We start from the raw sequence: 12,795 nt of genomic DNA on the forward strand, positions 1-12,795 counted from the left end.
ACCTATTTTTTGGAGTGTGAGTGTTAATGGTGAGTGAGAGCATGATGGAGAATGAAACCTAGGCACCTTTATATATGGAGTACCTCAGCTGCCACGTGGCATACCCTTTTTGGCTAACGTCCTTTTACCTCTTTATAATTGTTTTTGGGCCGTTATTTGCATGTTCGCGGCGTATCTCATCTTTTGGAAACGTAGCGCGCGCTGGAGAGTGGTCCAGGGTACCTCTGCAGTAGCTGTCGGGTAGGCAGCTAGGGACCACTGTCCTTGGGACAGTGTCCTTCACTTTTGGCAGAGGTAGCAGGCGGCTGTCCCTCCTTTTAGCACGTCGCTTTTGATTCCTAATTCTGACTAAATCAAATGATATCTTTTAGGAGGCGGAGACGTTTCTCATGGCGGGTATTTTCGGTGGATTCTCTTGCATCCGCTTTGCCGGGTACCTTGAATTACATGGGGTACCCCCTATTACGCGGGGTACCCCTATCTGTATGGGGTACCTCTATTTGTATGGAGTACCTCATATCATATGGGGTACCTCTATTTGTGTGGGATACCTCTAATTGTGCAGGGTACCTCTATTTATACGGGGTACCTCAAGTCATGCCGAGCACCTCGGATTATGCAGGGTACTTCGGATTGCACTGAAGTTATTTCATTCTTCGACACATGGCGTTCTACTATCTTTCTTATTTTTACCCCAAACAACATCCCCCTAGTTTCTTTTGGCGAGAAGTATTGGAGGCAAAAGAAACTTACATAAAAAGTATGAGCGACACGTGGCGATATGACGTTTAGCTCGATGGACAGCTGAATAGAGGACGCCTCTAGGGGTACCCTTAAGCTTGGATATCCCCTGAGCTATCTGTTACTTCATGGCGGGATAACCCAATTTTATCAAACATATGGCGATTCCTTCAAATATGCTTGCTGCTTATCTCAGGCTCTCTTAGTGTATTTGAGGAGTGACTTTCTGGCGTGGGGTACCTTGGACGTACCCTTAATTAGTGTATGGCGATTTTTAGAAAAATGCTTACCACAAATCTTCACAAAACTTGTGGCGATTCTTTTTGAGAGATGATGGAAAACCTCATGATCCACCATTCACTCTACATCAAATATGCAAGACAAATAGTAATAAAGGTGGGCTGCTCGCCTACCCTTATGCAAGATGGTCAAAAATCTCATGATCTGCCATTCGCGTAGAATCAAATAGACAACATAGATTGAGATAAAGGTGGCTGCTCGCCTACCCTTATGCGAGATGGTCGAAAAGCTCATGATCCACCATTCGTATGGAATCAAATAGACAATATAGATTGAGATAAAGGCGGCTGCTCGCCTACCCTTATGCGATATGGTCGAAAACCTCATGATCCACCAGTCGTTGGAATTAAATAAACAATATAGATTGAGATAAAGGTGGCTGCTCGCCTACCCTTATGCGATATCGTCGAAAACCTCATGATCCACCATTCGCTGGAATCAAATAGACAACATAGATTGAGATGAAGGTGGCTGCTCGCCTATCCTTATGCGAGATGGTCGAAAACCTCATGATCCACCATTCGCATGGAATCAAATAGACAATATAGATTGAGATAAAGGTGGCTGCTCACCTACCCTTATGCGAGATGGTCGAAAACCTCATGATCCACCATTCGCTGGAATCAAATAGACAACATAGATTGAGATGAAAGTGGCTGCTCGCCTACCCTTATGCGAGATGGTCGAAAACCTCATGATCCACCATTCGCATGGAATCAAATAGACAATATAGATTGAGATAAAGGTGGCTGCTCACCTACCCTTATGCGAGATGGTCGAAAACCTCATGATCCACCATTCGCTGGAATCAAATAGACAACATAGATTGAGATGAAAGTGGCTGCTCGCCTACCCTTATGCGAAATGATTGAAACCTCATGATCGACCATTCGCTCAGAATCAAATATGGTGAACAAATAATGATAAAGGCGGCTCTGATGTTGAGTAGATTATTATAATTGGCGATAGGTAGGGTACCTCGGGTACCCTGGAGTAAGGTGATCCCTGGATACCCTCTTGCATCATAATAAACAATACTTTTACTAGTAGTATGACTTTTCTTTGTTAGATTAGTGGCCCAAATCGAGACTGAAACCGAGTCTTCAACCGAGGTACCCCGTTTTTCATCTTTGGGTATTCGAGGATCCAAAGGTGCCTCCAATTCACATTTGAGCTTAATTTGTTCCCCGTGGGGTATCCCCGCATAACTCTAGAGTAACTAGTTATGGGATACCCTACCACCGAGGCCTCGATGGTGGCTCTTGCTGCTCTGGTGGTGGCGATCTTGGAGGTTGGGGTACCCGTGAGATACCCTAAGTGTTAAACACTCGTCCCCGCGGGGCAACCCGTGGAGGGCTCCGCATTTGGGGTACCCCTGGTATTGGGGCTTCCGTCCTCTTCAGCTTCTTCTTATTCTTTGTGACCTCGACCTTATCTTCTTGGCGCTTCAAATGACATTTCTCATCCATGTCCACTTGCTGCAATGCCCGGGAACGGGCTTAATCTGGTCCCCGTGGGGTACCCCGCATAACTCTAGAGTAACTAGTTATGGGGTACCCTACCACTGAGGCCTCGGTGGTGGCTCTTGCTGCTCTGGTGGTGGCGATCTTGGAGGTTCGGGTACCCGTGAGATACTCTGAGTGTTAAACACTCGTCCCCGCGGGGCAACCCATGGAGGGCTCCGCATTCGGGGTACCCTTGGTATTGGGGCTTCCGTCCTCTTCGGCTTCTCCTTATTCTTTGTGACCTCGACCTTATCTTCTTGGAGCTTCCAATGACATTTCTCATCCATCTCCACTTGCTGCAACTCCTGGGAATGGGCTTAATCTGGTCCCCGTGGGGTACCCCGCATAACTCTAGAGTAACTAGTTATGGGGTACCCTACCACCGAGGCCTTGGTGGTGGCTCTTGCTGCTCTGGTGGTGGCGATCTTGGAGGTTTGGGTACCCGTGAGATGCTCTGAGTGTTAAACACTCGTCCCCACGGGGCAACCCGTGGAGGGTTCCGCATCTGGGGTACCCTCGGTGTACCCGATGATGTCGCCGCCATTTGAGAAGCCCTTTTGGCGTTTAACTTCTCACGGAGATCCTCGTGGGTACGCTTTGCACGCCTCGTACCCTGGCTACTGCAGGAATTGCAAGAGGCGGTAGAACGCTCGTCGCGGGAGCCCATGGTTTGAAACTTAGAACGGGTACCCGATGGCCTAGGCTTTGGCTTGCTGGCCTCGGGTACCCCTCTTCTGACCATAGCTTGGTCGTCCGTTTGAGGTGGTGGAGCTTCTAGCGTCACTGGTGGAAGTGAACTTTTGGGTGCCCGAGATCCGACCGCCCTAAGTATTGCGTGAGTAAGATCCTCAAAACGCTTGTGCGAAATAGGTTCTTCTTCTTGGCGAACACCCGTCGACTGCTTGACACCCTTGCCCTTACTGATGCGGGCTACCCTTCTCGCGGGATCACTGCCTTCACTGCTGCTGTCCTCTCTCATCCTTGTAGGATCCCCCATTAAACCTTCGGGAGGTACGTCGGGTGCCATGTATTGGAGTACACACAACAACTAGTTTGGTAACCGTGGAGGAGGCTTTTTGTGCGTTTCCCCACAGACGGCGCCAATTGTTTTCAACTGATTTTGGGGTAGGAAAATCCAAAATCAATCTTCAACAATGAATTTATATTTTTGGGGGAGATGGGGTACCTCACTAGTTTATTGTGTGCGGTGCGGTGTATCTGAAATGCGGGGGAGGTGAGAAGGGGAGAGAGAGTGGTAACAATGGTGGAAGGCCAGAAACAAGTGAGGTGTCCCTCAAAATGAGCTTCACGCCTGCAAAACAGTGAAATAGAGGTTAGAGGTGAAGCCGGGGTACCCCGGCGTTCACACTCCGACGCTCAAGTTAGCAAACTCAAGCTTTAATGGTAAAGAGAGCTGGCCAGCCCTCTGTAAATTTAGGGTTTAAGGTTGAAGAAAACCTATTTTTTGGAGTGTGAGTGTTAATGGTGAGTGAGAGCATAATGGAGAATGAAACCTAGGCACCTTTATATATGGAGTACCTCAGCTGCCACGTGGTATACCCTTTTTGGCTAACGTCCTTTTACCTCTTTATAATTGTTTTTGGGCCGTTATTTGCATGTTCGCGGCGTATCTCATCTTTTGGAAACGTGGCGCGCGCTGGAGAGTGGTCCAGGGTACCTCTGCAGTAGCTGTCGGGTAGGCAGCTAGGGACCACTGTCCTTGGGACAGTGTCCTTCACTTTTGGCAGAGGTAGCAGGCGGCTGTCCCTCCTTTTAGCACGTCGCTTTTGATTCCTAATTCTGAATAAATCAAATGATATCTTTTAGGAGGCGGAGACGTTTCTCATGGCGGGTATTTTCGGTAGATTCTCTTGCATCCGCTTTGCCGGGTACCTTGAATTACATGGGGTACCCCCTATTACGCGGGGTACCCCTATCTGTATGGGGTACCTCTATTTGTATAGAGTACCTCATATCATATGGGGTACCTCTATTTGTGTGGGATACCTCTAATTGTGCAGGGTACCTCTATTTATACGGGGTACCTCAAGTCATGCCGAGCACCTCGGATTATGCAGGGTACTTCGGATTGCACTGAAGTTATTTCATTCTTCGACACATGGCGTTCTACTATCTTTCTTATTTTTACCCCAAACAAATATTATTGTACGTATTTGCAAGGAAACCTCCTCTATCTTTCTTGCAATTAAGCCTTTTGCGTATCCAATTGCTGTCAACTGTTTTTGAACGTGTGGAAAAAAACAACTTGAAGACTTAAGAGAGGGCCAGCGTTAATTCAAAATCAAGACCAACTTATTAGCTTGCAGGACTCCTGATGGTGAGAAAAAAGAGGGTTGACAGATGCTGGGTATAAGGTCTATAAAACTTTAATTATTTCATAAAATTGATTTAATTTTTATTCCTTATCACGTTGGGGATTGCCCCCCAATGGCCCATTTTATTTTCATGTTTATGTAGGTCTGTAATGTTATTGGAAATCAACTATTGCCTCTTTTTTCTCGCTTATTGAGGACTATGGAGAATTAAACAAAACTGACCCAAAAAATATATAATGAATATTTATTATAAGATTTTAGACAAATTAATTTTTGAACCGATTGAAACTTCCAAAAACCCAAATTTCGAATTTGTTATATAAATATAATCTACTTTAAGTATCATTATCAAATCCTCCTCTATAGCACATGAGCAAATTTGCAACCTTTCTAGCTTAAAATCTAGGTTTCAAATTCTGGCAGCGGAGTTAATTTTTGTTATATAATTTAGATCATAGATAATTTTAAAAATATAACGAGTAATTGTGTAATTCAATCAAATCTTAGAGACTAAAGGAATATTTACCAAAGATTAAAATATATATATATATATATATATATATATATATATATATATATATATATATATATATATATATATATTTTAAAGCTACATTTTGTTTCATCCAAATGAAGCTACTGAATCTATATTTTATTCCAATAAGACTATGGCTTCATTTCATGTCTTAATTAAATTATATAATGATGAAATATTATATTCTGAACTTAACTGAATCCAATATCATTTCACCAATCCGTCATATGAGATGAAGGGAAAAAAAATCTGTTGAAATTAATTTTAAATTAAAGTTGAAGAATGGTGATGTGATGCATACACATACATGACTCTGAATTTGTTAAATTGAAGATGTACTCATCGTCTTGTCGATGTGACCAAATACTGGAATGCGAGAATGGTCTTTGGACTTTGGAGAAGACTTGAGAGGGCCCAGAGTAATTAAAAGTCAAGATTGGCAATCTGAAGTTAATCTCTGGCTTTAAAATGCAGGACTCTCTTGTCGGTGGGAAAAGTTTCTGAATTAATATAGGAGCTAATACATGCACTTTCCGAACTAAAGAAAACTGAGTTTAAGCGGCGAATGGCTGTGCATCTTTGTCTGGTGTTGTTGCAGATTATTGTTTTGCATCTCAGGCCGATCAAAGCCTCAGAAAGACTCCCCTGTCCAACTGAATGTGGAAATGTCAGCATCAGCTACCCCTTCGGAATCGGAGAAGGGTGCTACTTTGACAAGGGTTACGAAGTTATCTGCGATCACTCTTCTGGCTCTCCCAAAGCTTTTCTTCCTGGCGTCAACAGGCTAGAATTATTGGATACTCTTTCTTATGATTCAAGGCCCGCGGTTAGAGTCAACGTTCCTACAATTTCTTTAAACAGCAGTAGTAAGCGAACAAGCAATATTCTTAAAGGCGTCAACTTATCAGGTACCCCTTTCGCCTTTTCGTCTGACAATAAATTCGCCGCCATAGGCTGCAACATGAGATATCACCAAGGGAACGGTTCATCTGTGTTTGATGCGTGTCTGTCGATTTGTACTTGTGATCCTACTCTCTACCCTGCTTGCTATGATTTCCTATGCCCCCTTCCTCGAAATATTACTCATCTTTTGAATGTAAATACATCATACTTGTTTTCTCAAAGTATTCCTCAAAAGTGTCAGTCTGTTTTCCTGGTTGATGAACATTGGGTCAACAGCAAGTACCTTGAAGATCCTCATGATTTGGAAGATCAACGAGAAGTTCCTGCAGTGTTGAAGTGGGGAGAAAAGATAGGCAGTTGTTTTGAAGGGAATAACTCATATTCTATTTTTTGTAATTCGGATAAAAAAGGTTGTTTAACACAATTAAGCTCAGGCCATTTATGTCTTTGCTCTTCTGGCTACGACCTAGAGAAAGGATACTGCTCAGGTACAGATTGGATTATGAGTTAAAGAGTAATTTTATTTTTTTCAAAGAAAATATCCGGACGACAAGAAGAAAAGGGAAAATTCTTGGTGCTCCACGAGCATTATGAATAGATGCTATTTCCGTATAAATATTAGCAATAAGCGTGAATGAGAAACGGAAAATGCTATTGGAGCGCCTAGACTTTAGTAGCAAGAGTTAAATGTCAAATGATGTAACATTCCTCTATTGGATGGTAAGATGATCAGAAAAGTGTTGTAAAATTTATCATCCAATAGATGATTGAAATTACTGATTTTTAAAATATCCATCGGATTACTTGCAAACGAGTAAAGTCTTCCAATTACTGTAACTGTCTATGTAAACAGAAAATTAAAGACAAAAATGGTGGAGTTTATTTTATTTATTATTTTCTGGACAGGCGACTTGATCTGTAATATCTCGAGCGGCTACAATTGCTCCAATTGTCCTGACGGTTATAATCGTCTCTCATATGGTTGCATTAAAGTTTTCAACAAATCTCGGGTTAAATTCATTATTATAGGTATGCATGTCGATCCTTTATTTTACATCATAACAAATTAATAATGTTTTTTAACATATATTTCAAATGAAAATACTAACTGTTCATTCGTTCGTTTGATGATATCTTTCATTATTGTCCTCGAGAGCCACAGGCTGCGGTGGTGGGCTTGCGTTATTCTTTCTACTCATTGGAATATGGTGGTTGTACAAGTTTGTAAAAAGAAGAAGGGAAATCAAGTTTAAGCGTAAGTTCTTTAAAAAAAATGGTGGTTTATTATTGCAACAAGAATTGTCTTCCAATGAAGGTAACATTGAGAAAATGAAGTTATTTACTTCAAATGATTTGGAGAAGGCCACCGACAACTACAATGCCAATCGAATCCTTGGTCAAGGAGGCCAAGGCATTGTATACAAAGGAATGTTAGCAGATGGAGGAATTGTGGCTGTAAAAAAATCTAAAATATTGGATGAGAGTAATCTCGAGCAATTCATCAATGAGGTAGTAATTTTGTCTCAAATTAATCACAGAAATGTTGTTAAGTTGTTGGGATGTTGCTTGGAGACAGAAGTTCCTCTTTTGGTGTATGAATTTATTCCCAATGGAAGCCTCGATCAATACATACACTACCAATCTGAAGAGTTTCCAATCACATGGGAAATGCGTTTACGCATTGCTGTTGAAGTTTCAGGTGCTCTATCTTATCTGCATTCAGCAGCATCTATTCCTATTTATCATCGAGACATCAAGTCTGCAAACATACTTTTGGACGATAAATATCAAGCTAAAGTTTCAGATTTTGGGGCTTCTAGATCTATCACAATTGATCAAACTCACTTGACCACTCAAGTACAAGGAAGTTTTGGATATCTAGATCCAGAATACTTTCGGTCAAGTCATTTTACTGAGAAAAGTGATGTTTATAGTTTTGGAGTAGTTCTTGTTGAGCTTCTAACTGGACAAAAACCTATCCGTTCAACTGAAGCTGAAGAAGATAAAAGTTTAGCAAGATATTTTAACCAAGCAATGAAAGAGAACTGTTTGTTTGAAGTCCTTGATGATCGAGTTCTCAAGGAAGCTGAGAAAGTAGAAATTATTACTGTTGCTACACTCGCAAAAAGATGCTTGAACTTGAATGGGAAGAAAAGACCTACGATGAAAGAAGTGGCATTTGAATTACGGGGTATAAGAGAATCGATTGGAGCTTCCATTTTGCAGCAAAATTGTGAAGAGACTGATTTTGTGGATGGTGACATTACTGGACATGATTTCGAAAGAGATTCATCTTCTAGTGGGTCAACTTTAAATAGTGTCTCAGTTTCTGTGGATGCCGACCCTTTAATTTCAAACAAATGGTGACAGAGAAGAATGGCCTTGAAACTGTTTGTATTTCATAAATAAGATTGTTAGACTTTTCCGATATTATCATTCTTGAATCGTTGCGCACCATCATTTGTAGTTAAACACTTCCAAGTCATTTCAAACAAATTTTCCACTTTTTCATTGAATGCGCGGAGGGGGCGCAAATGGAGGAGATGAAGGAAAAATCTGTTGAAATTAATTTCGTAGTTGAAGTTTATAAATGCAAGATGATATGATCTCTCAGTCTATTAAATACTGATGTGCAAGAACTTTAGCACTATGTGACCTAATATCTCAAGTAAATAGGAGAGAACAACTTGAGCACTTAAGAGGGCCAACGTTAAATAAACTCCAGAGTGGCATGTTGTAATTGTTGGCTTATTGTTATGCAGAACTTTCCCGGTAGTGAAATAAAATCGAGAGGAAGATGGGAGGAAATAAAGATCAATGCGCTTTCTTGTATTTCATGGGTTAAAAATCTTTTTATCTGATTACAAACTGATAGATAAAATACCCTTATATCATTTGTGATTGAATCTCTTAGGTCAAATATATAAAGTTAGAACAATCCTCAACTCATTAGTTAGATTTTGAGTATGGGTTAAACCCATGAACTTTTATATTTTACTAGAGATAAACTCACCCACGATTATGCCCGCACTACCTCCCACAGTACCTTACCACTAGACGCCCTTCACATGGAGGCTTGGGTACCACTTGAAAAGTCATTCGAAAGAAAAGTCTGTTTAAAATTACGTTCCAATTCTGTATTGTCAACTCTCCAAGTTATAAATTGATATTCAACTCTTATGTTATAAAAAAAGTAATGCTGGAGCATTCCAACTTGAGTACCAATGGATGTGGCATTCATTCAGTGGATAGTAGAATATTTATTTTATCAACTATAAAATTTATTATTCAATAGATAAATGATATATGATAGTTGGGACTCAAATTGGGACTTAATTGGTGGGTCACAATCATTATTGGTTAAAAACGATATACAAAGATAGCTATCGTAAGAGGTAAATCAAAAACTCTTTCTCTCTGCTAAGACCCTTTCTGCCACCAGCTGAAATTCAAACACTAGTTTTGATCCATCAACGTGCCTGAATTACACAGCCACCACATTTTCAAACATCTAAACTTTCAAATCTAAACTTTCAAATCTATTTTTCAACTCCGTTTTTCCAACCACTGCAGTCTCGAACCAACCGGAACTCCACGCTGCTACTTGTAGCTGCCACGTCGCCAATTTCCCATTACCACAGCCAATAAAATAAAATAAAATATATATATATATATACGGAGGAGAGAACAACTTGTAGACTTGAGAGGGCCAGGGTTAATTAAAAGTCAAGTTGACTTGCAGGACTTTCATTGTATTGGGATAAAAGCTAAAAGGAACCTAGAAGGAATTTAATTAAAGATCAACGCATGCAATTGCTCCGTTAAATCTTCATTCTTCCGAGTAAAAATATTGAGAATGGTTGTTCATCATTATCTGGTGTTGCTGCAATTGCTGATTTTGCTAGTATGGCCAATCAAAGCATCAAAAGATTTATGCCAATATGATTGTGGCAATGTCACTATCATTTACCCCTTCGGAATCGGAGACGGTTGCTACTTTGATAAGAGTTTTGAAGTATTCTGCGATTACTCCTCTCGCTCCCCAAAAGCTTTTCTTGCGAGCATCAACAACCTGCAAGTATTGGACAGTCATGTTTATACTGTTTATGATTCATCTACTTCTTTTTATGTATACATGATTAGGGTATACATTCCTGTAATTTCTTTGAAGATCAGTAACCTGACAAGCAGTGATAAAGGGGTCAGTCTATCAGGTAGCCCTTTTACATTTTCCCGGTCGCGCAATAGATTCACTGCCATAGGTTGCAACAACTATTCTACGATTATTAAGCGACAGAATGATTCATCCGTTTTTGGTGGGTGCCTTTCGATTATCACTTGTGATCCTGCTCTTAACCCTGGTTGCTACGATTTCCTATGCGCCTTTCCTCAAAATATTACTGAGGTTTTCAATGCACAAATATCTAATTTTTATTCTAAAAGTATTCCTCAGGAATGTCACTCTGTTTCCATTGTTGAAGATTATTGGATCACCTCAGGGTACCTGAAGAATCCTCACGTTTTGAAAGATCATGAACAAGTTCCTGCACTGTTGGAGTGGCTTGAGTATAAAGGATATTGTTATGAAGAATATAATTCGAAAACTACTTGTAACAAGGACAATAGATGTTTAATACAATTAAGCTCAGGCTACCTTTGCCTTTGCTTTAGGGAAACAAGCTTTGACCGACACCACCATGGATATTGCTCAGGTACAATTTCGAATACTAATTAAATTAATTTCATATATGAAGTGTATACTACATTTCCTTGAACCAACTACGTATCTAACACAAAATTAGTGAAAGTAATTGCAGAATTCGCATATGTAAAAAATGAAAGATTTATATATAGCCATAATTTATTTTGATATTCTATTTCATCTTTTGGGTTTGTTTAGGTTTCTTGTTCTATAATATCACAAGCCCCTACAATTACTCCTCAGGATGTCCCAAAGGTTACTTTTCAGATCCCAACTCAAGTATCTGCGCCCAAAATCGTAGGACAAGTTCATATGAACTTCTTCAAATTATGCACAAAAATTCTCATGTCAAATTCATTATTATAGGTATGCATTGGAATTTGCAGATTTTGTCGACAGAATTAACTGATTTTTAATTACCGTATATATATGGGCTCACAAACGCAAAAACGTTCTGCACCTGAAATTTGCAATAGCATATACATTTATGATCTCCTACTCTTAACAGACTAAACAGTTCCTTGCCATAAATCGCCGAACGCGTATTAAATATTCTTGTCCTGGAGCGTTGCAGGTTGCAATAGTGGGCTTGGAATGTTGTTCCTACTAATCGGAATATGGTGGTTGTGCAAGTTCGTTAAAAGAAGAAGAGAAACCAAGCTCAAACAGAAGTTCTTTAAAAGAAATGGTGGTTTATTATTGCAACAACAATCGTCATCAAATGAAGGTAATACCGAGAAAACAAAATTGTTTACTTCAATGGAATTGGAAATGGCTACTGACAACTTCAATACCAATCGAATCCTTGCATTCAACTACTTGTATTCCAATTTATCATCGAGACATCAAGTCTGCAAATATACTTTTGGATGATAAATTTCGAGCAAAAGTTTCGGACTTTGGGGCGTCTAGATCTGTCACGATTGATCAAACTCACTTGACCACACGAGTACAAGGAACTTTTGGATATCTAGATCCAGAGTACTTTGGGTCAAGTCAATTTACAGAGAAAAGTGATGTTTATAGTTTTGGAGTTGTCCTTGTTGAGCTTTTAACTGGACAAAAACCTATCCTTTCAACCGACGCGGAAGAAGATAAAAGTTTAGCAGGGTATTTTCTCCGAGCAATGAAAGAGAACCATTTGTTTGATGTGCTTGATGCTCAAGTTCTTAAGGAAGCCAAGGAAGAAGAGATTATTACCGTTGCTATGCTTGCAAAAAGATGCTTGAACTTGAATGGGAGGAAGAGACCTACTATGAAAGAAGTAACATTTGAATTAGGGGGGATTAGAGCTCAAAAGTGTGAAGACATTCATCTTGTGGGTGGAAATTTTGAAACTGGTTCATCTTCAACTGGAGCATTTTAAATACTGTTGCTTTTTCTGTAGATGCTAATCCTTTGCTTTCAAACAAGTGGTGATTAAAGGGAAAAATTTTCCTTTAAAATCTAAGTATTTCATTTCATAAATAAATTAAGCTGTGGATTTTTGCATTATGCTTCTCTTATGGTTAAAATTTTTCATCTCTAGAATAAAATATACAGAGTTTAATGTTCGGTTTGTAAGCGGAGAAATAAATTTAGAAGGTAGATTCCAACAAAGCATCTGTGGCAAACATATTTAAATGTCTAAGAAGCAAGCTTCTAATGCTACCAATATTTAGGGGCCCTGTGCTTGAAGAAACAGAACTTTGAAGCTGACAGAGTGAGGCATCTCAGCATCTGAATCTGCATACAAGTGGAACAGGAGATGCTGACATGACATCCTAGGTGGAA

At 40.0% G+C, this 12,795-nt stretch overlaps 1 protein-coding gene and 1 pseudogene across 1 annotated transcript; both read left to right on the forward strand.

Annotated features, from left to right (window-relative positions):
- The first annotated feature begins 5,939 nt into the window (after nt 1-5,939).
- On the forward strand, nt 5,940-8,687 carry LOC18047266 (wall-associated receptor kinase-like 2). The gene is made up of 3 exons (XM_024188913.1): nt 5,940-6,808; nt 7,227-7,349; nt 7,483-8,687. The coding sequence occupies exons 1-3, from the start codon at nt 5,983-5,985 to the stop codon at nt 8,685-8,687; spliced, it is 2,154 nt and encodes a 717-aa protein (XP_024044681.1). The 5' UTR covers nt 5,940-5,982.
- Nucleotides 8,688-10,176: 1,489 nt separating this feature from the next.
- On the forward strand, nt 10,177-12,441 carry LOC18047267 (annotated as a pseudogene).
- The last annotated feature ends 354 nt before the right edge of the window (nt 12,442-12,795 follow it).

This window comes from Citrus clementina, unplaced genomic scaffold (genome assembly GCF_000493195.1).
Source record: "Citrus clementina cultivar Clemenules unplaced genomic scaffold, Citrus_clementina_v1.0 scaffold_3, whole genome shotgun sequence".
Lineage (NCBI taxonomy): Eukaryota > Viridiplantae > Streptophyta > Magnoliopsida > Sapindales > Rutaceae > Citrus > Citrus x clementina.